Source organism: Dipodomys ordii, unplaced genomic scaffold (genome assembly GCF_000151885.1).
Source record: "Dipodomys ordii isolate 6190 unplaced genomic scaffold, Dord_2.0 Scaffold15, whole genome shotgun sequence".
Classification (NCBI taxonomy): Eukaryota; Metazoa; Chordata; class Mammalia; order Rodentia; family Heteromyidae; genus Dipodomys; species Dipodomys ordii.
Genome location: NW_012267231.1, coordinates 11,685,976 through 11,713,392, shown reverse-complemented (window position 1 = coordinate 11,713,392; position 27,417 = coordinate 11,685,976). Strand labels below are relative to the sequence as shown.

Sequence of the window (27,417 nt, the reverse complement as noted above, 5' to 3'; positions counted from 1 at the left end):
CTGAACTCGAACTAGGTGGGAGAAGGGAGAAAAGTAGGATTCCCAGAGGCCTTGCCTGCAGTCCCTGTGGAGACAGAAACACACCGGGCTCTCCTGATCCAGGCAGCATCCAGGCCAGAGCATGTTTTGGGGATTTTTTTGGTTTTGTTTTTTTCTAGCTAGGCACTGATGGCTCACATCTGTCATCCTAGCTACTCAGGAGGCTGAGAGCTGAAGCTCAAAGTTCAAAGCCAGCCTAGACAGGAAAACCTATGAGACTCTTATCTAAACTAGTGTCACTAACCACAAGTGGTTAGAGTGCTAGCCTTGAGCAAAAGAAGCTCAGGGACAGCGCCTAGACCCTGAGTTCAAGCCCCAGAACTGGCACTAAAGAAAAAACAATTTTTAAAAAATTGTTTCTCTAGAGATTCTAGTTGCCACCCAGTGAAAGGGGACAGAGATTAGAAATTAGGGTGATACCTTTTAGGAAGAAGTTGGGACCCAGGGTGTAGACCCCATGAGCAACATAAATCCTACCTCTGAGGAAAGCAGGCCCTCTGTGCCTTCCCCTGCCCTCCAGCGCCCCCCACAGGACAAAGGAAACAGGATGCAGAACTCAGTCCCCAGCCTGAGCCACAGCAGCTTTCCTGACCCAGGGTACCACTCTGGTAAGATCAACAGATGGAAACATGCCATTCCCAATACAACTGCTCAGACGCCCCTGCTCTCATTTTCCGTAATTCAGTTATTCCACAAGTTAACTTCTTATCTGGGACTGGGACACATTTAGCAAATGTCTTGCAATTAAAATCTAATAGATCCAAATAAAGATAAAAGGCACAATTAAAGTCTCTCTCCCAGACAGAGGTAATCCATCTTGAGCCCCAATATTGGCACACAATAAAAAATAATAATAATAAGATTCTTAACAGTGCTCCCAGACCAGCCCAAGAGCAAGTACAATTTCATTGGCATCTCGTGTCTCCAAGGTGAGACTCTCCAAAGCTAAAAGCCGGTGGCTTTTAAGATGTCTGTGAGGCATAGGTTTGAAACACTTAAAACTGTGCATTGCTAAGGACTGTAAATTCTCTCTGACCTACTCAAACAATACAATGCTAGTATGAAAGAAAGTACATGTTCATCAGAACATCAAGAAGACCTATTTGGGGTATGTGTGCGCACACACATGCCAGTATTGAGGCTTGAATTCAGGACCTCAAACCCTTGGCTAAACTTTTTCACGCCAAGCAGGTGCTTTATCACTTGAGCCACACCTCTACTTCTGGCTTTTGTTTTGCTGGTTCTTTGGAGAGTCTCAGAGACTTGTCCGCCTTGGGCTGGCTTCCCACTACCATCCACAGAACTCAGCTCTTACTGGGTAGCTAGGATTACAGGTGTGAGCCACAAGCCTGTCTATTTTACTGTCGTAATTAATTGTGATATTATTTCCAGGCTCCCGCATGGCCAAGTTATTATAATCACTCCGTGACAGTGACCAGGAATCACCATAATAAAGGTGCCATCACTATGTACCACAGACAATCCTGAGCCCCATGCTTGTGACACAGCTGACTTACCTAACTAGGCAAAATGTGTTTCTGGGTTTCTTACTGCTTGATAATGCCAACAATCTTGGAACCATTAAGACTGGAAAGTCACACTGAATACAGACAACATTTGGTCAAAATGTTCCCTCATGAAGATACTCACCGCGTGGGAATTAAGATGAATGTATGGTGGTTTATCTCTGGAGGGGAAACCAAGATGAAAAATTATGCAACAACTAGCTGAGTAAGCCATCGACGCCAGATGGTCCCCACCAAAGACATTATCTTCTTTCGTCTGTCACTGATGCTGGGTCTCCAAGTGGAGTCCCCAAAGAGGATTTTAATAATAAAATAAATATAACAAGAAAGAAATGGAGCCAAAACCTTTGACTTGGGAAGTCCTTTCTGTGTGTGTGTGTGTGTGTGTGTGTGTGTGTGTGTGTGTGTGTGTATTGGGGCTTGAACTCAGGGTCTGGGCACTGTCCCTGAGCCTCTTTGTACTCAAGGCTAGCACTCTACCACTTGAGCCACAATGCCACTTCTGGTTTTTGAGTGGTTCATTGGAGATAAGACCCTCTTGGGGACTTTTCTGCCAGGGTTGGCTTTGAACCATGATCCTCAGATCTCAGCCTCCTGAATAGCTAGGACTGTAGACATGAGCCACTGGTGTCTGGCATGAGTTCATTTCTTTTGGATCAGAGTTTGAAGTCAGACTACTCAAGGAAGTCTCTAACACTCTTATGTCCAGTTAACTACCAAAAAGCCAGAAGTGGAGCTATGGCTTGAGTGGTAGAGTACCAGCCTTGAGCACAAAAGCTCAGGGAAGGAGGGAGGGGTGGGAGGAAGAAGAGAGAGAAGGAAGGAAGGAAAGAAGGAAGAAAGGAAGGAAGAAGGTAGGAAGGAAGGAAGGAAGAAGGAAGGATAAAGGTTAGAGGTATAGCTCGTGATGGGATACCTCTCTAGCAAGCACAAGGCCCCAAGTTCAAAACTAAGTACTGCCAACAACAATAATAACAACAACAACAACAACAACAATAAGCACCACCATTAAGGAACAGATGGTCCAAAGTTAGCCAGTGTTTCTTCTTGAGAATAGGACCAACTGGCCCACTGATCTATTCAGTTTTACTATAAAGTCCACCAAGCCTTTGGCAGAGCACCTGCCCCTTCTACAGCTAAAAGACCTACAGCGAAGTCTGAGCTATGGTCTTGCTGCTCTTAATTCCATCTCCTCAAGTTACATGGCTCCATTTTCACATATATTAAACAGGATGGTTGTCTTCACTCACTCTTCCTCTCTCTATTGGTCTGCGTCCTCCCCTACCTCCCCTCCCCCCATCCCCTTGGCCACACCCCTCCAGGACAACACACAGTCCAGCTGTCATTTTGTTGAACAAACCGGTTACAGAAGTACAATCTTCCCCTGCATAGTCCATACTTTGGTTAGTGCAATTGCATAAAATTGAATTCTATAAAAATGCATATATGTAAACATATATCCTTATGGATACATGGATACATAGTACATTATATTATATTATTAGATTCATAATGGACTTTTACTCATCCATCAGGAAGAATGATACTATGCCATTTGCAGGGAAATGAATAGACCTGGGAAAAAATTATGTCACACAAATTAAGTTAGACCTAAATTGTACACACACCTGTAACCATAGATCGGGTCCTATGCCCATAGCCATTGCAGTTTTGATGTGTCCTCTGGAGTTCATGTGCAACAAGGTTGGATGGTGGCATGTGTAGGTGGTGATAATTGGGAGAGATATGCCATAAATATCGTAACCTCAAATGGCTTGTTCGTCACTGGAATAAGTGCTTGATAAAAGGGTTGATTTGGCTCCTCTCTCTGTCTCTCTATTTCTTTCTGTGTGTTTCTCTTTCTCTCTATGATTATTCCCTTCCCTTCTCTTCTCTTCCCAATGCTGGGGATCAAACCCAGAGCCTCAAACTCACATATGTTCAATCATTGAGTTATAGCCCTTCCCCCAAGAATTATAAGATTTAAAAAATAAGAAATATTGAGCTGGGCACCAGTGGCTCATGACTGCCATCCTAGCTACTCCAGAGACTAAGCTCTGAGGATCTCAGTTCAAAGCCAGCCTAGGCAGGAAAGTCCATGAGATTCTTTTTTTTTTAAATTGTGAAAATACTATACAGAGAGGTTACAATTACATGGGCAAGATAATGAGTACATTTCTCATCAAGCATTTTAGCCTCCTCCTTTGTTTCCCTTTCCCATCCCCTACTCTCCCCACTCCCCCATCTAACCCTCCTCCTCCCCCCAACCAAAGTTGTAAAGTTTGTTTTTGACATAACGACTTGTACATCTCATTGTTGCAATGGGTCCACCTGTATCCCTATTTAAACTATTTGTTTTTTCCCTTCCCCTCCACAAATTATACAGACATCAAATATAGTGAAAGCAGGGGTTATACCGTGGGGGAGGACATACAAAGCAACAAAGAAATAATCTTATAAATGTGTTAGAAACATCTCCAATGAACCACCAGAAAACAGGAAGTGGTGCTATGACTCAACGTGGTAGAGCACTAGCCTTGAGCAGATAGAAACTCAGAGACAGTTCCCAGGCCCTGAATTCAAGCCCCATGAACCACAAAAACAACAACAAAAAGAAATAAACATTAAAAATAATAATGCATAGACCACCCAGGATTTTTTTCAGTAGGTTTAGCCCATTCAACATCATCAGTGGGGCTGGAGGGATTTTAATAAATACAGTCCAGAAATGCTCCCTGAATAGTAAATATTGGAAAGTTTTTTTTTCTCTCTCTCAGGTTTGAGATGTCACCTAAACAGGACAAACCACAGAGAAGCCAAAACCCTCCTCCTCACAGACACGAAGTCTTGCTGGACAATCTCATTAGGACACAATTATTGAGAACAATTTCAGACTAAAGGGGAATTGACTTCATGTCTTCATCTTTTTTTTAATCTCATGTAAATTCCTTTCAAATGTTCAAACCTTAATTGCTTTCCTCATTCAAATGCCTTTCTCACAATCTCTCACTTATAACTGCAGGCAAAGGGGAATAAAGGAAAGAATAAAAGCAAACCGGTACTTTATAATACTCTCTTTGATAACGCAAACTCATTTTAATTTCTTGTACAGTTCCAAGGACAAATCTATCTTTAGACTGTGGTATGATGACGGAGAAGGTTGAGGCCGATTAGACAGCCAAGGAACAAAGGGCAAGTGATTGCAGATCATTTGCACAATTAATTATTGTTAGGAAAATTCGAGAGTTTCTCCAGTATTAGAAAATCAAACCAGGCGTGGTGGTGGTATTTTGCTGGTAATCGGCACTTGGGACGCAGAAGTGGGAGGACTTTAGGTTCGGGGACATCCTGTGTTTGTGTGTTTGTAGTAACACAAACACACAAAACAGGTTGAAGACTGGATGAAATGCTCACCCACACAGGGGGATGGCGTGGGAACCTGCTCCTGAAATCTCAAGGATCTAACTACCCCCCCCACCCCAGATCCCAGAACCTTCTCTGCAAACATCTAAAATACAACAATAAAATAAAATAAATCAGTAAAAAGCCAGGCCTCACACCTGTAATCCGAGCTACTCAAGAGGCTGATATCTGAGGATAGAGATTTGAAGCCAGGCTGGGCACGAGAGAGACTCTCCTCTTCAGTCACCACGAAAACACCAGAAGTAGAACTATGGCTCAAGTGGTAGAGTACCAATCTTGAGGGACAAAGCTAAGGAACAAGTACTCTTCAGTTAAAGCAAGCTTCTACCTGATGAGATTACAAAAAGCTCGCAAAAGGGCTGGCAAGGTGGCTCAGTGGCAGAGCGCTTGCCTTGCATGCATGAGGCTCTGGGTTTGATTCCTCAGCACCACATAAGCAGAAAGAAAAAAGCCGGAAGTGGTGCTGTGGCTCAAGTGGTAGAGCGCTAGCCTTGAGCTGGAGAGCTGAGGGACAGTGCCCAGGCCCAGAGTTCAGCTCCACGACTGACAGCAACAATAACAACAGAAAAGCTAGCAAAAAATTACCCCCACAAAACAAAAACAAAAGAAAACAACAACTCTGGGTTCTCTTGTCAGCTGTCAGGCAAGCTTGCTAAATACTGCATCTCACTAAGAGTTGATTAGACAGTGGATTTGGTGTATCCGTATTTTGAAAGGCTCCTTTGTGTTTGTTTGTTTGTTTGTTTGTTTTGCCAGCACTAGGGCTTGAACTCAGAGCCTGGGTTATATACTTGAAGCCACAGCTATGCTTCCAACTTATTGCTGGTCCCTTGGAGATAAGAGTCTCATGGACTTTCTTGTCCAGGCTGAGCTTTGAACCATGATCTTCAGATCTCCACCTCCTGAGGAGCTAGGATCACAGACAAGAGCCATCAGCGCCCAGAGTACAGTAGAATACCTTACTATTTTGTCACAGCAGCCCGAATTGACTGAGACGTGGTTGTTCTGAGACTGGAGATCCACAGGGATGGTTGAAGATCTGACTGACACACCTCACACACTCCCAAACCACTACGCAAACAGCTTACAACACAGCTGGGATCCGGAGGCCTGAGGAGGGAGCAGGCGGCCTCCTAGACCAATCAGAGGCCAGTCACTGACAAAATTTCCAAGTCTGTGCTGCTGGCATCATGCATCATAGTTGTGGAGGCTGAAAGTCCAAGATCAAGGTCCTGGCAGGGTTGTTGTTTTTTTTTTCCTCCCTGCGGGCTGTGAGAATGAACCTTTGCCTGACCACTCTCTCCTCTAGCTTTTGGTGTATTGCTACCCATCTGTGGCACTCTTTCTGTCTTGGAGGGGCTTCTCCTCTGTGCCTTCCTTCCCGTTTCTTCTGGCCTTCTTTCTGTGTGTATATCTGAGTCCTTCCATTCAGACCCCAGTCAGATGGCATAGGGTCCATCTGAGCTAATGTGACCTCAGGGTTACACACTGCATCTGCAAAGACCGTGGTTCCAAATACCTTCTACCATGCATGTAGTCTGGGGGTCGGTCACATATTCTGGCTACAGACAGCTCCATGGGCAGGCATCCTAGACATCATTACATCCAACAAGGAACTGAGACAACTTGTCTTTTCTGTCCCTTACCTGGTCAGGGCACAGAGGTTTGTTTTAAAGGGAGACTCCGCCTGCACCATTACCTATTGTGCAATGAGCCAAGAAGCAAATGCAAATATCCTAGCTTGCAAAGACTCAGTGTCCTAGCAACCATGAACTCTCACATCCAAGCTCCACCATCCTCTTCTCCTCCCCACATCCCATGTTAAAAACAAAACAAACAACAAAATTTCTTGGCTGGGTGCCAGTGGCTCACACCTGTCATCTTAGCTAATCAGGAAGCTGAGATTTGAGCATCATGATTAGAAGCCAGCCTGAGCAGGAAAGCCTTGCATCTCCAATTAATTACCACCTTCCCTCCCCCCTCTCAAAAAAAAAAAAGCCAGAGTACAGCTGTGGTTCAAGTGGTAGAGTGCTAGCCTTGAGTAAGAGAGCTCAGGGACAGTATTAGAGTTGTGAGTTCAAACCCCAGGAATGGCACACCAAAAAAAGAAGAAAAGAAAAAAGAGACTTTGATGAGGGTATGCCTGCACCTTTCCTCATGTAAATGTCAGTTTGAAATAGCTCACCGCTAGTTTGTTCATTCAGCCTGTTACACTACAAAGAACTGACGTCTCCAAATAGCCTGGCTTGCTTTATCCCATTCACCAGTAGATTCCCAAGTCCCAGGATGAACACCCAGCACGCTGTGGCTGCTCAGGAAGATTGATCCGGCTTCATGATCGCTGCTAGCGCTTGTGTCGCCCTCAACTTCTCCCATGGCTTACGGCCTACATGCATTTCATCACCATTTCCCAAGTTCACAGCCTCTGGCCCAGCCCAATGCCTCTGTGCCCTTTCAGAAGCTCACTGCTTCTCACCCTGGCATTTCATAATTCCAAACACACCTCCTGTGACATCCTACACAATGCCACAGGAGGATTCCTCTACAGGATGGGTGCAATCAGACACCATTAGGACTGGGTAATGGCCCTTCCTCCCCTGTGACATGCCTCAGCACAGAACACCTCTCCTGCCTACACCGATCTCGCTGCTGGTACGCACACAGCTAGCTTGTCATCCGGCCTCCACAGAGGAGGGGCTGTGCAAAGGCTTCTGGGAGTATCTTCATCAGAGTGAGATGAGAGACAGTCTACAGATGCTCTCAGGAGAAGGCTCATCCCACACCTTTTACCTTTCAGGAAAAAAAAAAACCCACCACAACAAAAAAAAAACCTTTTTATGTGACATAAAGATGTTCTTTTCAGAGGCTCATAATGTAGCTTCTGCGGTGAAGAATGCTGAATATCCATTGTGAAATACTCAACCCAAGTGGAAAGATTCAGAACGAAAAGAAAAGGAAGATGCTCTTCATGCCTCTGAAGAAGCTAATGTATGAGATGATGGCTGACGAAGGTCAGGTGTTTTGTCGATGTGGATTCGCTCCGGGTTCCTACACTGCCGAAAAGTTCACAGCCATTTATACCCGGTATGACGGTTGCCCATCTTCACCGGGTAACATCTCTTGTGGCATTTTGGTATAAAATAGCGGCAAGTTCCAAGACCCTCAGAGGACAAAGGAAAGAGGCAACACAATGGAAATTTGGAGTTCCTTTGTTCCATATCTGAGACACGTTCTTTAGCCGAATTCACCCTGGCCCCCTTGCTTATTCAGAGGTGGAAAGAAAAAATGCTGTTCCTTTTTCTTTTCCAGATCCATGCTCTTTCAAATGTGACATGAGCTTCCTGTGCCTCAGCTCCGTAAGCCAGAGCCGCAGCTTAAGATGATAGTAGCAAAGGCCTCATGGGAAGGCACCTACACACCCCTACACACCCCTACACACCCCTACACACCCCTACACACCCCTACACACCCCTACACACCCCTACACACACTGTTCACAATAACCAAATTATGGCAACAGCCAAGATGCCCTACCACAGAAGAATGGATTCTCTCCCTCCCCACCCCCATAAAAAAAAGGACCTACCACACAGTCTGAGATATGAGGATCGCAGCTCAAAGCCAGCTTAGGCAGGAACGTCTTGGAGACTATTATCTACAATGAAGCACCACAAAAGCTGGAAGAAGCTTAAGTGGTAGAGAATGAGCTACAAGCAGACCAGCTCAGGGTCAGTACCCAGGCCCTGAGTTCAAACCCCAGGACCAGCACAAAAAGTGATATAATAATAATAATAATAATAATAATGTATGATACATTTACATACATACATTGGAATTTTATGCAACCATCAGGAAGAATGAAATTATACCATTTGCAAGAAAACCTGGAAAATGGCATACTGAGCAAAGAAAACCAGGCTCAGAACTATACCTATGGCCTTTTATTTTGGCCCAGGCTGGCTTTGAACCTCTATCTTCAAATCTCATTTTTCCCAAGTAGATAGGATTATAAGCGGAAACCACAAATAACCAGCTGAAAATGTTGAATGAATAGACAAAGAAAGACTGGGGATATCCCTCCAGACCACAGAGGAATGGAGTGTTTCAGCATTTAATGTTTAGCAAATGGTATTTTAAACAACCTGTTGCCTGCCTCCTGTGTTTAAAAACAAAACAAAACAAAAATGAGGTAAGTTAATGCATGTATGGGATTTCTTCCTCAAGAAACTGGTTGTAAGAAGATAGAGCTTTAACTCTACTGAGAACTAAAACTAAACATGTCACTATTTCCGGACTAAAAGGTTTGCTGTGGTTCAGTTACTCTGCTGTAGCCTTGAAGACAGCTTGGGTATCTCACAATTATAGTATAGGAAGCCCCACAAATTAGTATATATTTTTTAACTACACTGGAGACAGAGTCTAGGAATTAAAAAAAATAAAAATAAATAAGCAGATTCAATGGAATTACATGATACGTGGGGTGATTCCTTTTTTTTTCTTTTCATGTTTGTTTTTGGGTGCTAGGGCTTGAACCCAGGGCCTGGATGGTGTCCCTTAGCTTTTTCACTCAAAGCTGGAGCTCTACCACTTAAACCACAGCTCCACTTCCAGCTTTTTGCTATTTAATTGGAGATACGAGTCTCATGGACTTTCCTGCCCAGGCTGGGTTGTATCTTTGAGCCGCAGATCTCAACCTCCTGAGTAGCCTGGCTTCAGGACAAACTATTAAAACGAGGGAAGTTAATTGAAAAAAGCTTTGGTTTCCAGTGATGGCTTTCTGGGTACGTTATGTTATTCAGGATGTTCACACGCCTGAAGCCCCACAGATGGTCATTTGGCCTCCCAGGGCTGACAATGCTTCAGGTCAATTTGTCAAGGTCATCTTTTACCCTAGCATGCCAGGGCCTGAGTTCCCGATTTAAAGCCCCACTGTCCACCGCATACAACCAGAAGCCACTCTCATAAAATACGCTTGGCACATATTTCTGGAGGTGGTGGGGTTCCATGCTTTGGAAGTGTAAGAATAAGTCTGGGGCAAGCCAAAAGACAGCACTTGTATCTCTACCAGCGTTTGAAGGTCCTAACCTGGCAGACAGGGTCCATCCACCTGCAGGCCAGAAAAAAATCACCAAACCAGTCCCCCTCCTCCCCCTGCCAGGCCACACACACTGGTATCCTGTTTTTGTTTTTGTTTTTTTCATGTGAGACAAATTTTTCTTTTCCAGAATTACTATATGTTAACTCATTCTTAAAAATTATCTGTCAGTAGCTTTATACAAAAGGACTTCAATGTGATGTGTCAGTTGATGAGCACAATGCATCTCGATCAAGGTCATCCTATTCATCCTTCTCCACCCCCCCTGCCCCCGCCCCATTCCCTCAATTTACTTAGTTCCATTTTCACACACGTGCAGTAAGTATATTCATTGCATCCGCCCATCTTTCCCCTCCCCTTGACCTCCCCTTCCCTGGACACTAACTAGAAATTTCTAGCTTCCTGCTATTCATTGTGTTAAACACTAAGTTTTTCGAAGGAGTTCAACCCCTGGAATACTTCCTTGCAGATATCATATTTTAGTAAATATGGGATCTATATATATACATGTATATATTCATAAGATTGTATTGTTTGTGTATATGATTTATAGAAAAGATTAAAAGTCAGGGTACAGTAAAGAGACTTGCACAACCATGTGCATTGCTGCACTATTCACCATAGCCAAGTTAAGGAAAATATCTAGATGTCCCTCAATAGATGAATAAGTCAAGAAAATATGATGTGAGATAGATAGCTAGATAGATAAATAGATACAGACAGACAGACAGACAGACAGATAGATAGATAGATACAGACAGACAGACAGAGATAGAGAAATGAATGTTACTCATCCATCAAAAGAACATTACATCATTTGCAGAGAAATAGATAAACCTAGAAAAAAAATTATGTTAAGTGACGTAATTCAGGCTCAGACAAAGAACTCATATTCACTTGCTTATGTGGAAGTTAGATCTGAATATCATCCTGCTTTTAACCAAAGGCTGTCCCAGCCAGCATACATCCGCCCTGTCAGTCATTCTGGATGGGGATAATCTCAGTGAAGCCCTCTGTGTTGTTCCTGTCACTTGCCCAAGAAGGAAGTTGACCCCTAGAGGAATCCTTACCACCTGGAGGGAGGGGGAGGGGCGTGAAGGGGAGGCACTGTCACTTAGCCTCTTCCTCCCCCTGGCAAATGCGATTCCCACATAGAAATCCTAACAATGGTCAAATAGCAATGCTAGAATGTGAACACAAAATAGATCAGGAATAAGAGTCTATGTAAATCTGGAGATATATTAATGCAATGCCCTTTCGCTGAAATAATTTTAAAGCTAAACAGCTCCAGAAATACTTTTTCTTTTAGTGTTAGACAGAGGATGCTAGATAAAAATGCTCTGGCACAAAGGTAAGCAGGAGAAAAAAAAATACAAAAAGTAAGCGACTTCTGTTTGTTTGCTTCTGTCAGTCCTGGGGCTTGAACTTAGGGCCTGGGTGTTTTCCTTGAGTTTTTGTGCTCAAAGCTAGTGCTGTACCACTTTGAGCCACAGTTCTACTTCCATATTTCTGGTGGTTAATTGGAGAGAAGAGTCTCTAGATATTCCTACCCTGGTTGGCTTTGTACTGCAATCCTCAGATTTCAGCCTCTTGAGTAGCTAAGACTATAGGTGTCAGTCACCGGAGCCTGGCTCAGTATTCTTACATTATACTAAAGCTGTCATTTTCTTGGAACAGGCAACCAAATAAACATTATTTAAAAAAAAAAGGAATACAAACTAGTGTCTCTTGCCTATATTCCTAGCTACTCAGAAGGCTGAGATCTGAGGATTGTGGTTCAAAACCAGTCAGAGCTGAAATGTCCATGAGACTCTTATCTCCAATTACCCACCAAAAAGCCAGAGGTGGAGTTGTGGCTCAAGTGGTAGAGTTCTAGCTTTTAGCCTTTAGCTCAGGGACAATGCCAGGCCTTGAGTTCAAGCCCCAGGACTGGCACAAAAAGGAAAAAAAAGTATTGCAACCACAATTTGATTGATTGTAGGCTATGTAACTAATTTTCCTTTATTATTCATTTCACCTCTTTGGGTGGTTTTATGGATGCCATGGACATTGTTTTGTTCTTCTTGTTCTGAGGTTTTATTGGTTGGTAGTGGAAATAGAATCCAGGACCTCATGCAAACTAAGGATACATTCTCCACTCAGCTCCATCCAAATCCTGAGGTTTTTTTTTTAAGGAAGTCCCCCATAAATATAATTTTACTCCTACATTGATTTTTTAAAAAAATACTTTAAAAACCTGGCAGTGAAAAGAAACGATCTTGCTACTAATTTTGGAGAGGTTATTTCTATCACCAGAACACTGCGATTTGAAGATATCATGTCAGCTAGCATTTGGAAAATTCTCTACTGAATTTCACATATCCCCGAACCCCCAAAAATCAGGCACTAAGATATGGGGATGTGCACTGGGAAGGGGGGGGGTGGTCATTTGTGATATTATCTGGAGCTACCAGAATTACTCTGGGAATCTTACACATCACTCCTTGCAGCCATATGAGCTGGTGTTAAACACATTCTTACATATCAGCACTTACTAATATGTCATTAATAAGTTGCTCATAAGCCATTTTGCATGAGGGAAGACTTGTTTGGAGCGCAGTGTTGTTGTATAACTGTGGAAACCCTCTCGTCAGGGAAAGTACCTATTTGATCCCATCCTTTCTCCTGAAAGAAAGAAATGAACCAATAGGAGTGGATTTACCCTCCAAATTGAAGATGAGAGAGGAAGCTGAAAATCCTGGATCCTTTCCTGAGAAACACAACAAAGCCGAGCTCTTGAATTTTGAAATGAGGAAAAGGGAACTAAAAGTAATGAATTTCAATTGTCTTTTATATTCATCCCTAATACTAATGAGGTCAGATAAATCCAATGGCTGCATAGCTACTAATAAAATAAAAAATAAATCCCAGTGGAGCCGGGTGCCAATGGCTCACACCTGTCATCCTAGGATTACAGGAGGCTGAGACCTGAGGATCAAGATTCAAAACTAGCCTGGGCAGGAAAGTCCATGAGACTCCTATCTCCAATGAACCACCAGAAAACCGGAAGTGGAGCTGTGGCTCAAAGTGGTAGAGCGCTAGCCTTGAACGTAAGAGCTCAGGGACAGCGCCTAGGCCCTGAGTTCAAGCCCCTTGACTGGAAAAAAAAAAAAACAAAAACCCTGAGAATTCACATGCTGTGAATAGTTGTGTAGAAGGTAGGGATGGGAGATGGCTGTTCCCTATCATCAGATGCAATGTCTCAAACAGCTGGCGAATTAAAAAAAAAAAATCATCTTCAATACCATTTCATTTGAAATACCCATAATTCCTTCAGATTTGAAGAAGTGATTTGTGTTAAGCCTGTATGATAAATCCCAAACAGAAATCAGCAGTGAGGTTATAAACAAGATGAGATACAGCAACCACAGACCAGAAAAAAATGAAATCACTTCCTACCATGTTTATGGATGACACCGGCCCAATGCTGTTCACGTAAATGTCCACATCAATCACCGTTGGCTTTACTATGGAGGAAAATAGAGGTAGGTTAGTACCTCGTGCTGGAGAGAAAGAAGAGAGCACAGTTCAATGTCCCAAGGACTCAGGCACTCAGATAGCAAGCCCATGTTGGAATCTTATGGGTAGAATTTTTCTTGGGGGCTTGTCTTGCGTTTTTTTTATTTCTGGTCGGTCATGGGGCTTGAACTCTGGGCCTGGGCACTGTCCCCAAGCTCTTTCGCTCAAGGCTAGCACTCTACCACTTCGAGCCACAGCCCCACTTCCAGTTTTGTGGTGGTTTGTTGGGCTAGCTTTGAACCTCAATCCTTAAATCTCAGTCTTCTGAATAGGTAGGATTACAGGCATGAGCCATAAGCATCTAGCATTTGTCTTGCATTTATAATGCACACATAACTTTTCTTAGTTTGAAATGTCTCAAAAGACAATCCATTCTTATTTGTATTTATTAAGTGACAAATTTTTAAAAAAAAGACATTTACAACTGCAAGTTGCCAGTGACAAATGACTATAAAGGTATCTGCAACGTTAGTTGACTTTATAGCAAAAGTAAGAGACAAAACTTACAACGTTGCCTAAGGAATTTAATGACAATGCTTTGCTATAAAGGTACACAGTATCAATGAGGTAGTTGGGTTATTTATTCATTGCACAACTGTCTAGATATTGTTCCAAAGCAGAGAAACTTAAAGCAAAGTTCTAGTGAGTTCTTGTTCCAAAAAAGAAGGTCGGGGGAGGGGGAACAGGAGGAGGAAAGAGGGGGAGGGGGAGAAAGAAATGGAAAGGAGGAGGGAGAGGAAGAAGGAGGGAGAGGAGGGAAAGAAGGGGAAGAAACGGAAGGAGAAAGGAGAGGAGGAGGAGAAGGAAGAGAAGAAGAAAAACGAAGGTGAGGGAGAAGAAAGTAGAAAATAAATGAGGAGTTGGAGGAAGGTAATTTATTATTATTATTATTATGACTTAAATACCTATACTTACCTCCATCATGGAGGCTAAATACTGTGACTGAAAACAGAATAAAACTGAACAAGACTCATTGTCCTTATAAACTGACATGTACAACTTCTGTTTGACTACTTCGAGGTCATTTTAAGAAAAGAAAACACACTAAAATTAAATTTAAAAATTGGGAGTGGCGCTGTGGCTCAAGTGGTAGAGCGCTCACCTTGACCTGAAGAGCTGAGGGACAGTGCCCAGGCTCAGAGTTCAAGCCCCACAACTGACAACCCCCCCAAAAAAACCCAAAAAATGAAATAAAAATAAGAATTTTAATAACTCAAAGGATTATCCCAGCCTCCAGCATGAGAATAGGTTATTTGACCAAAAGCTGTCAAATCTGACATTGCACTTCAGAGGTGAAATTGGCTAATTTGGCTTTGAAGAACCTCATTTTCTCCTCTCTCATCTGCCAAGGAACTCAGCGAGAGCCAAAATGGCATTGGGAGTGTGTAAGGGGCTTTGGAGCCAGGGAGCCCATACCCTCTAAAAAAAAAAAAAAAAACCCAAGAAGGATGTCCTCTTCATTACTGCCCAGGGACTGATAAAGGAGACAGGGCCAATTTCAGAACATTTCTGCCCAGGAGGGAGATAAACAAGACTCATGAACCTTGCTACATGGGGTTTCTATGGAAACAAGAGTTGGCTGCATATGCAATTATTTCAATGAGCCTCCTTCACTTCCACTAAATAGCTGCTCATTCACAAAATGGACTGCACTCTCCTCTGGAACTAACAGAAGCAGAGACTCTGAGCTCTCAGACTCTCCTAACATTGCACACAGTCTGTAGCCAGGGTGATAATTTTTCAGACGTCCATGCAATGAAAACAACGATGCTGAATTTGAAGTACCTATCTCCAACACTACCAGCAAAACCAAGTTAGGTTAGCTCCAACGAGCTGTTGGCATGTTGGAAGACAACGCAGCACCATTGCATGCACTAAACACACAAAGCCTGGCTTCCCAAAGAAGCAAGACCCTTCACTGTAGACTAAGCTTTACTAACTACTAGAAAAAAAAGAATTTGCATCCTGTGACTGTCCTGTCTCCATACAGGGCATGACCTCTGCTTATGCCATCCAGAATGCTGTAAAGTCAGCCCATTGTGTATTTTTGCAAGACATGTGAAAGATATAGATTCACAGTATTTATTAGACGTATCAATCAGATGTTACATATGCTTGCTTAGAAAGGACCTATAGATATAGCGACTTAAAAGCAGGAAAGGTCAATGGATGGAGCATAAAAAAGCTTAGAAGGAATTTGGAAGAAAGAAAGAAAGAAGGAAAGAAAGAAAGAAAAGCAGGAAGGCAAGAAAGAAGGAAGGAAGGATGGATGGATGGAAGGAAGGAAGGAAGGAAGGAAGGAAGGAAGGAAGGAAGGAAGGAAGGGAGAGGGAGGGAGGGAGACAGGGAGAGAGAGAAGAAAGAGAAAGAAGTGATGCAAATGAAAAAGGGTACATATCTAATGATCTGGCTAAGAGCAAAACATGTAGGTTGAGGATGGGTTAGACATTTCATGAACCAAAAGGCTCCAAGAGTTTCCACTGTGGATGGTCTCCAGAGGCTGGAACTAAATGAATTCTCTCTTAGAGAATGTTTTCCTTTTTCTGTTCTTTGTTTGTTTGGTACCAGTACTGAGTCTTGAACTCAGGGCCTAGACATTGTCCCTTAGCTTTTCCACTCAAAGTTGGCATTCTACCACTTGAGAAACAGCTCCACTCTTGGTCTTTTTGGTGGCCCACTGGAGATGAGACTCTCACAGACTTTCTTGCCAGGCTGGTTTTGAACCTCGAGCCTCAGATTTCAGCCTTCTGTGTAGCTAGGATTAAATGTATGAGGCATGGGTATGTGACTGGGCTCTCTCACTTATTGATTGTGGATAGTAAGAAATCCTGTCAAGGTAAAAACTGGAATATATATATATATATATATATATATATATATATATATTACAGTACAAGTTTTATACTAAACATTTTATTTCCAAAATGCCCCAAGAGATATGTACTAAAGTCTCTATTCAAACATCATACATGGTACTTTGTAGGATGCAGCAAAAATGCCAACTTGGAATGAAACACATAAGAGAAACACATGCTATCATTGGCCTCCACATCACTGTTTCCAAGGTGGGTGGGTATTCCTCCCTTATCTGGGGGAAGTCTCATTCTACAGACACCACGTAGTACCAAAACCCCAGGAGGCTCGAACTACTCACATCATATGGTGTAGTATTTGCATATGCACTGGCATATCTTCCCACTTCCAGTCCACCATCTCTAGATGGCTTATAATAGCCCGTGCCATGTAAATGCCGGAGAATCATTTAGGGAATGGTGTTCCTAATGAGCTAGGGAATATTCACTGCAGATCCAATACTTTTTTCTGAATATGTTCAATTCATGGTTTGGTTAAATCCACATATGCAAAACCTATGGAGGGCAGTAGTATACTGTATTTAAATCTTAATGCCTGATCTTTTCTGCTTGTCCCAGACATATACTAGTTATTGCAAATATATACATATATATATATACCACATTAGGAACACAAGTGTTTTTTTTCTTGCTATTGTTTCTAATGTATTTATAAGGTACCATGTGATATTTTTTTGTTGCTTTGTATGTCCCTCCCCCACGGTATAACCCCTGTTTTCACTGTATTTGATGCTGGTATAATTTGGGTAGGGAAAGAGAAAAAACAAATTGTTTAAATAGGGATACAGGTTGACACATTGCAAGCACTGCAACAATGAGATGTACAAGACACTAAGTCGAAAAATGAACTTTACAAATAGGTGGGGGGAGGGGGAGGGGGAGTGTAGTTGAGGAGGTGGGAGGGAAGGGATGGTAGGGGAAAGACAAGGAGGAGGCAACAATGCTTGATAAGAAATGTACTCATTACCTTGCTCATGTAACTGTAACCCCTCTGTACAGTATTTTCACAATAAAAAAACTTATTTAAAAAATCTTAATGCCCACCTGCCATATTCTTATGTTTGGCGGTTTCTTTTCAGGCACACAACTAAATCAAATAAACTGTATCAGCTCTGGGTTTCTCACACAAGATACACTGGTACAGCCTGGATCAGCTGATTACAGATCTTCTTCAGGCTTTTCCAATGAGCAATAGGAATTGATTGCAACCCTCCCTCTTCCCCCTACCCCCTCATCCCTGCAAAGAAAATGTTTTCATCTAAAATCACAAAATTAGGCATTGGAAATAAATGCAGTGGCAGAAGGTAGGCATAACACATAGAGGATTCTAGATTCCATCTCTAACATGATAGAGAGAGATGATAGATAGACAGACAGACAGACAGACAGATAGATAGATAGATAGATAGATACATACATACATACATACATACATACATGCATATATACATACATAGATGATAGAAAGATAAGATAGATGATGGATACAGATACTTAGGTAATAGAAAGATGATACGTACATACATATGTACATACATAGATGAGAGATAGATGATAGATATAAATAGGAAGGCAAACAGACAGAGAGACAGACAGATAGATAGAACTTTTTTTATATGGCAAAAATGTGGTGTGGTTCCTGTGATAAAGCAACTGCCTAGCAAGTATGAGGCCCTGAGTTCAATCTCCAGGACTTCCATAATAAATACCTAAACCTGTGATTAAACCAAAGCCACAGCAGAAGGTGTCTGAGAAAATCAGGAGAATTAAGAAAAAAATACAATAAGACAATAGGTACAGATTCGTGTGGCTTACTCTCAGAACTCTATCGTCTGTCATTTTCTAAGACAAGAGTACCTCTACAGGAATGAGACTCTGAATTGACATATCTCCACCTTGTTGAATAGGTGAGCTTCTTTGGCCACAAGGAACACTGAGTCATTTGTTTGATTTTATTTTTTCCCCCCAGAGTTCACACTTTTTGATGAATACCTTTTGTGATGAAAACTGGTTCTCAAGCTGAGAAGGTGCTTGCCTCACATGCATGAGGCCCTGGGTTCGATTCCTTAGAACCACATACTCAGGAAAAGGCCAGAAGTGGCTCTGTGGCTCAAGTGGCAAAGTGCTAGCCTTGAGCTGAAGAACTGAGGGACAGCACCCAGGCCCTGAGTTCAGGCCCCATGACTGACAAAACAACAACTGGGTCTCACACATATATTTCTAATAAGCATCTGTGGGCTTTTTAGGGAAATTTGTTTCCCAGGTAGTAATGCAGAATCACCACATTATGAGGCCTTTTGGGGTTCTGAGCTCCCTGAATAATGCCCTGCCTCCCCGGAGACCTAGTCTTTGTGAGGGATCAGTGTTTCCCTTCACCTCTTCCCCAGGTGTGAAATGCAGAAGGTAATCACTGAATATCTCCTAATGATGGATGGCTCCTGAGAAGGGAGACTGAAAGGTTATTTTACTTATGTGGATTTTTCCATAATGGATGTTTACATGAGCTTTGTATTTTGTACCTACAAAAATAAGAATTTTTAACTATGCCCCAACATGATGACAGCTAGGAGCTGACCCAAACAGTAAAATAGGGAGGAGAAAAACAGATAGCTGGGCACTGGTGGCTCATGTCTATAATTCAGGAAGGTGTGATCTGAGGCTCAAGGTTCAAAGCTAGCTTGGACAGGAAATTCCAGGAGACACTTAGTTCCAATTAACCACCAAAAAGCCAGATATACAGCTGTGCTCAAGTGACAGACCTCTACACTAAACAAACAAACAAACAAAAAACCAAAATCTTGGAGACAGCACCCAGGCCCTGTGTTCCAGCCCCAGTACCAGCACACACACACACACACACACACACACACACACACACACACACACACACACACGACTTAATAAAAGATCATCTAAGACAAGAACACTCCTGAAAGTAAATATTTGTTGCGATTGAAATCATATTACCTCCATGGAAAAGAAAAAGCTGAGAGTAGCCTGGGAAATCAAATTAAACCATTTATCATCAGTCATAAACCAGCAGGAAATAAGCCAGGCACCAATGGCTCACGCCTATAATCCTAGTGGCTCAGGAGGCTGAGATCTGAGGATGGCAATTCCAACCCAGCTCGGGCAGGAAAGGCCATAAGACTTTTATCTCCAATCAACCACCAGAAAACCAGAAGTGGTGCTGTAGCTCAAAGTGGTGGGGCATTAGCCTTGAGCAAAAGAATTCATGGACAGAGCCCCATGGCCAAGAAAACAACAATTATAATAATAATTTAAAAGTAAAAGTAAATAAAAGGTGAATAAATGACTTAATCATGTCCTTGAGACATGAAAGACACATCCAATAATTGGGAAGTTCTGTTCTAATCTTCCCTGCCTTTAGGGCTGAAGGGGGAATGAGGGCCCCCAAACCAACTGTTTTTCAGTTCTTCCTTCTCTCTCCCTGAACTGTTACACTGGAGGTTGAGATCTGAGGATCCCAGTTCCAAGCCAGCCTGGGCACCAAAGTCCATGAGACTCTTACCTCTAATCAGCACTTACCAACCAGAAGTGGGCTGTGGTTCAAAATGGTAGCATGTTAGTTTTAAGCACAAATAAAAGGCAACCACCATTACTAAATGACACTATCATGAACATTTAAAAAAATGTATCAGTAGGCTATATGGTTCTTTTTCCTGTTACCCAGACAGGAAGTTAAATTTTGAATGAGGAGAGGGCCTGCCCAGGGTCCTGTTGGCATTCCCAAGCAAGAAATGCTGGACTCTGCGTCCGACTTCCAACTTCTCTATATTAGTAATGAGGCTAAGATATTTGAGGGAACAAAGACACCAGTAAGAATCTATTATTAATTTTGAGTATTATTATCATCATCATATTCATCATCATAATTACGATCACAAATAATCTCTCCCGACTCTTCAAACATGCAAATACTCTCTCTCTCTCCAAGGCTTACATTAAATCTATGCATATCATTTCAACAAAGACATATTTTCAAATGCTATTTCCTTCCTTAGAGAATGCTAGGTTTATGCAAGGTAGATGGAGGCATTTGGGTAACAAGTCTATAGGATACAGCAAAGGTGGTCAAGGTTTGACTCTGGGTCTGTGTGAAAGCATTTGATGCAGTGATGGTTTGAGCCCTGAGATGGTAAAGTCACTATTATAGATCCCATTTCAGCTGTGTGAAGGTCTCATTTAATTGATTCACTTGATTGGTTCTGACCCTTAAAATTCAGGGCTTGATAAAAGAAATGCAAATCAAGACCTCATCCCAGTTAGAATGGCTATAATCAAGAAATCTAGTAACAACAGATGCTGGAGGGGATGTGGCCAAAAGGAAACCCTACTGCATTGTTGGTGGAAGTGTACACTTCTTCAACCACTTTGGAAAGCAGTATGGAGGCTCCTCAATAGACTCCACATAGAACTCCCCTATGACCCAGCAATCCCACTTTTGGGCATTTATCAAAATGATCACAAACCATACCAAAGCTACCAGCACAACCATGTTTTTCGCAGCATTATTTACCATAGCTCCATAGCTAAGATATGGAACCAACCCAGATGCCCCTCAGTAGATGAATGGATCAAGAAAATGTGGTATATATACACAATGGAATTCTATGCCTCCATCAGAAAGAATGACACTGCCCGATTTGTTAGGAAATGGAAGACTTGGAAAAAATTATATTAAGTGAAATAAGCCAGGCCCAAAGAAACATAGGTCCTATGCTTTCTCTTATTTGCACTAGCTAGTATAAGTCTAGAACAAGCTGAAAAGGTCAAAAGCTATGTACATATGACCATATGAGATGATGTTAAGCGAAACAAACCCTAAGATAGGGACACAAGTGGTTTTTTCTTTCTTGCTATTGTTTTTAATGTACTTATAATGCACTATGTGATTCTTTTGTTTCTTTTATATGTTCTTCCCCCATGGTATAACCCCTGTTTTCACTATATTTGATTCCGGTGTTCTGCATCTTGTAGATGCAGAACAAAATCTTGTAATTTTTATAATTTGGGGAGGGGAAGGGATATAACAAAATGCTTAAATAAGGATACAGGTTGACCCATTGTAACAATGAGATGTACAAGAACACTATATTGAAAATGAACTTTTCAATTTTGGGGGAGGGGTAGGAGCTGGGGAAATGGGGAGGGTAGGGATGGTAGTGGAAAAACAAAGGAGGAGGTAACCATGCTTGATAGGAAATGTAGTCATTACCCTACTCATGTAACTGTAACCCCTCTGTATATATGGAAAATAAAAGTTCAGGGCTTGTAGCTGATCCCATTTCCAGTCATCTGAGACTAGTGGCCATTCACTTGCAACCCACACTCCTTTCCCCAATCATTCCTTCAATCTGTGATCTACGTCACAGAGACCAGGCAGAGTTTACAGAGACCAAGATAAAATTCTCCTAATCTCACTGTGAGTCGAGTTCAATAAGTAACATGGAATAAGGGAGACAATGAGATTCCATAATTTTGTACACGTACAAAAACCCTTCAATCAACACATGAATCAAGGAAATGTGGTATAGATACACAATGGAATTTTACTCAGCCATCAGAAAGAATGATATTATACCATTCGGAAGGAAATGCAAAGACTTGGAACATTTATATTAAGGAAAGTAAGCCAGACCCAAAGAAACGAAGGTTATGTGCTTTCCCTTATTTGTGGAGCTAAAATGTGCCTATAAATCAATAAGTAAACCCACTGGATGTTAAGCAAGGGGTGACAAATAAATTAACTGAAGTATAGTAGACTCTATGGAGAGCTCAAATGACATCATCTTTTTTAGAAAAACAAAGTCAAAGCCTGACAAAATAAGAACTAGGAAAGGAATAGTTGAAAGGAGAAAGGTGGGAGCAACAAGGGGAGAGGAGTAGACAAATGGAGGAGGAGAGGATTATACAAAAATTACACATAAATAAAAAGATTTCATTGTATATACCTCAAAAATAAGAAAAGTAAAGGAAGGTGTGGGTAAAAAAAACAAACAGCCTCTTCAATAATTGGTGTTTGGAAACTGGGCATCCATATGCAAAAAACTAAAAATGGATCCCTATTTGCACCATGCAATATCACCTCAATATATAGCATATATTATATAATATATATAATCAATTTATATGTATTCACATATCTCTCTATCTCTATCTCCATATAAAAATATACACATATATATGTATGTGTATATATATATATATATATATATATGTATATATATATATATATATATGTCTGAAGATTGCAGTTCAAAGCCAGCCTGGGCAGGAAAGTCCATGAGACTCTTTATCTACAATTAATCACCAAAAGGCAGGAAGTAGAGCTGTGGCTCATGTGTTAGAGCACTAGGCTTGAGCAAAAAATATGCTCAGGGAGGTCTTACGTTAAAGCCCCAGCACAAAATTTTTTTAAAAAAAGAAAGAAAAGAAAAGAAAAATAGTCTGTACTTGTGCCGTACAGAGACAACAATTCCTCAAATCCTTGCAGCCCATAGTTGAATCCACACACCTGGGGTCCCCCCTGCCCCCCAACACAGTTATGGTACATATCTGGTGTGGTCTGTACAAGGTTTTCAACCTTATGTTACTTGAGAGAATATAAACACCCAATCAGAACTTGAACTTTCCAATGTCGATAACCAGTTTGGGAAAGGGGACTTAGTACAAGACTTCATCCCGCTGACGATATCCAACCTCCACACTCTGGGGAGAGGGGCAAAATGCTGTGAACCGAGTGAATACACCACGGTCAGTCCCAACAAAGGTTAGGAATTTTTCACGTATCCTCTGAGATTGTTTACCACCTCCTGGAGGCCACCGCTCTGCGGAGACAGGGAGAAGATTCTGGAATCCCCTTTGCCTGACTTCCATCAGGCATCGATCTCGTCAGCTGAGTTACCCACATAGAACAGCTATGCAGGTGTTTGCTCATGGTGATCTGAGAGCCAACCAAAGGGCTGCCACTGAAATAATGTCATCTCCATTCCTTTTCTTTTTTAGTCCGGTCGTGAGGCCTGAACTCTGGGCCTGGGCACTGTCCCTCAGCTCTTCAGCTCAAGGCTAGCGCTCTACCACTTGAGCCACAGCGCCACTTCCAGCTTTTTCCTTTTTGCTTATGTGGTGCTGAGGAATCGAACCCAGGGCCTCAGGCATGCAAGGCAAACGCTCTACCACTGAGCCAACTTCCCAGCCCCTCCATTCCTTTTCTCCCAATTAAAAACAAAAATCTATGTGGACCCTTTGGTAAAGATGGTAAGAAATGGGGAGGGAGAGGGGGAATAAAATTTTCAATAAAAGAAGCTGACTGCTGCCAGCACCCCAATATTTAGTCAAGCAATGAGAATTTCACTGAATAGCCGGATTCATTTGTTGTATTTGCAGAAACTACAAAAGCCTGTTGGCTGTGAACACAGCCAAATCCACGCTGCTGGACCTTACTCCATTTATAATGGAATGTCTGAGTGATTATCACACCAAAGATGCCTTATTATCTCATCTGTAGTTGTAAGAACCATTGTTATAGTTGGGATGAAAAATGAGGCTATGCACACTTTCTCTGGGTGATAAGAAATGGACACCTGGATGTTTAATACAAATTTTCAGAACATGATATTATCAAAAGTCAGTTCCCAGGGAAATTACACACCAAAGTTAATGTACTACGTTATTGTGTTGATATTCAAGGTCCAAAAGGGACAAAAAAATGCCAGAAAGTAGATTAGATATTAGCTGTGACTGAAGAATTGTAACAAAAGGGACTGACTTCTGGTGGATACAGGGTTTCTTGGAGGGTTACAAAAATACTGTGCAGCCAGGCACAGGTGGCTTAAGCCTATAATCCTAGCTACTCAGGAGGCTGAGATCTGAGAATCTCAGTTTAAAGCCAGCCTGATCAGGAAAGTCTGTGAGACTCCTATCTCCAATTAGCCACCAGAAAAAGCCAGAAGTGGCACCATGGCTCAAGTGGTAGAGCACTAGCCTTGAGCAAAAGACGCTCAGACTCAGCACCAGCCTCTGAGTTCAAGCCTCAGGACCAGTTAAAAAAAATTGTAGGCTATGCACCAGTGTCTTACCACTGTAATCCTAGCTATTCAAGAGGCTGAAATGTGAATTTACGTTCTAAGGCAGCCCAGGGAGGAAAGGCAAATTCTTACCTCCAATAAACCACCAAAAAATAAAGCTGTGGCTCAAGTGGTAGAGTGCCAAGTTTGATAAAAAAAAAAAAAAACAAAGGAAGAGCACCTGGGCCCTGAGTTCAAGGCAGAGTACAAGCATACACACAGACAGACAGACAGACAGACACACACACACACACTAATATATGCATATGTATATATGTTGAGATAATGATGATAGTTGCACAATTTGTAAATATAAGAAAAGATAGTAAATTGTGTGCTTAAAAAACATGCTGAAGAGTGTGTAATTTTGTGAATTTATGTGAATTAAATATGAACTTTTTAAAGAAGGGGTTGTTTACTGATTTTTAGGATTGGATTCATTTTTAATATAGAATAACAGCATTCAGTGATGTGAAATACTTAATGACTCTGTTCTAATGAATCTTAAGAAGCTGATGCCTACATATTTTGAACACTGTTTCTGAATGTTATTTTTTTTAAGATAACTTGGAGCTTTATTGACTAAGTAAGCAAGCAGGAGAGTAGAGAAATGGCAGACAGATAAGCAGAAAGGCAGGGATATATTCTAACAGAGTGTGGGTGCTCTCAAGGAGAGGTAGAGAGAAACACACACTGAATGTTATTTTACACATAATATATATGTGTCATTATCCAGCTGAGTTACTTTTAAATGACTTACCTTCTGGGAACATGTGAGGCTGATTTCAATTGACCTTCAGTGTCATGTGTAAAGTAATTATGAAAATGTTTAGAGTGATAGTTTGCACTATTCTCTAGAAAAATAACAGTGGATGTGATTTATTGAACAAACTTTTTACAGTATTTTGATTTTAGAGAATGTATATCTAGATGGGCACCAGTGGCTCATGGTGATAATTCTAGCTATACAGGAGGCTGAAATCTAAGGATCACAGTTTGAAACCAGCCAGGGTAGAAAAGTCCATAAAACTCTTAACTCCAATTAACCAGCAAGAAGTTAGAAGTGAAGGTGTGGCTCAAGTGATAGAGCACCAGCTTGAGCAAGAAAGTTGAACAAGAATATAAGAATATGAGACCCTAAGTTCCAAGCCCAGTACTGGAGCGTGCACACATACACACACATACACACACACGCACATACACACATGTGCACATACACACACTAAGACCCAAATGTGTCCGTATGCAAACCCAGCTGCTGAGAAGGTCAGCCCCACACAATCTTGTGGTAGTTTATTTTAAAGCAATATATAACTAATACAGATGTCAAAATTGAGTATTGATGCTGTTTAGCATAATTAAGTTTTAAAACCAAATACATATCCAACAGCAGGGAAATATAAAGCAGTCAAATTAGAGTTTGGGAAATATTTCATGATATTTTCATACCAACAGCATAATGTTATGTAGAAATGGGGAAAACCTGAAATTCCGTAATTTCACTGTACTTAAAATCCTTATAGAAGCTTGAAAGAGATCTGCCAAAATATTCACATGCAACAGCTTCTGGGTAAAAGGCATGAGTTGTTGTCAATTCTATTTTTGCATACTATTCTATGCAACCCACATTCTTTTTTGCCAGCTTTTCTTTTTAAAACAAGAAAACTCTTTTTAACTTAAAAAATAATGTCTAAAGTAAAGAAAATGACATTTTGAACGCAAAAAGGATACCATCTAGGCCTTGGTTCTTTTTTGTCTGCCAATTATGGAGTTAAAAGTCAGGAAAAGTATTTAAAGTAGGCAGAACAGGTTTATTTAAAAGTAAAAGAGACAGGGAGAAAAAAAAACAACAGTACAAGAGAAAGCAAAGTAGCCTACTTGAGCAAGGAGGGATCCTGGTGCTGGGCCTGCTATATATAGGGTTCCTGAGCCTCCAGTCCCACCCCCCTAGGGTGTGCTCCTGTTTTGATTGGTCAAAGGGCAAATATGCAATGCAAAGAGTCTAGTGATTGGTTCCTCTGCTTTGGTATGCCGGTGTGGAAGGGGCTTCTGATTGGGTGGGAGCTAGAGATATATAAGAGGGACCAGGAGCAGGGCCATAGCTTGGGAGAAAGCACTGTGTCTCACTGAGTCAGTGCTCTCCTCCTTCTATCCTCAACTGTCCTTTTGGAGCCAGCCCCAGCTGCCACCTATCTATAAGCCAGGGAGGCCTAACTTCCCTTCAAAAGCAGATTCCTTCACTAAAACATTTAACCAGCCAGGCACTGGTTGCTCACATCTGTAATCCCAGTACTCAGGAGGTTAAAATTCTGAGGATCCTGGATCAAAGCCAGCCAGGGCAGGAAAGTCCATGAGACTCTTATCTCCAAGGAACCACCAAAAAAAAAAGAGAAGTGGTGCTGTGAATCAAAGTGGTAGAACACTAGCCTTGCACTCAGGGACGGTGCCCAGGCTCTGAGTTCAAGCCCCACCTCCCACAAATAAAGAAATAAACAAAGAAAATATCCCCAAATGTCCACACCTCTGAGTTTGGTCCCCAGCCTATGGCTGAGTTCAGGAGGTAAGACTTAAATGGAGATGTCATTGGAGATGTGCTCTCAAAGGAAATTGTGAGGTCCCCCTCCCCCCCTCTCTCTCACACACACACACAATTTCTCTCTCAGGTTCCCCATCACTTCTATCCAGCAACTTCAACCACCACAGTCCTGAAAGCAATGCATCCACCTCTGACCATATGCTATCACCAGTACAAGCCTATTTTGTGAACCAAAATGATCTCTAATTGCTCTCAGAGAGCTACCTCAGGTGTTTCA

At 41.8% G+C, this 27,417-nt stretch overlaps 1 protein-coding gene across 1 annotated transcript in view; it reads right to left on the bottom strand.

Moving 5' to 3' along the window:
• The window catches only part of Gabrg3 (gamma-aminobutyric acid (GABA) A receptor, gamma 3), a 334,093-nt gene that overhangs the window by 287,943 nt on the left and 18,733 nt on the right, over positions 1-27,417 (bottom strand). The window contains exon 3 of the mRNA XM_013012024.1: positions 13,522-13,589. Within this exon, the coding sequence (XP_012867478.1) occupies positions 13,522-13,589 (68 nt within the window). The remainder of the gene's footprint in view (positions 1-13,521; positions 13,590-27,417) is intronic.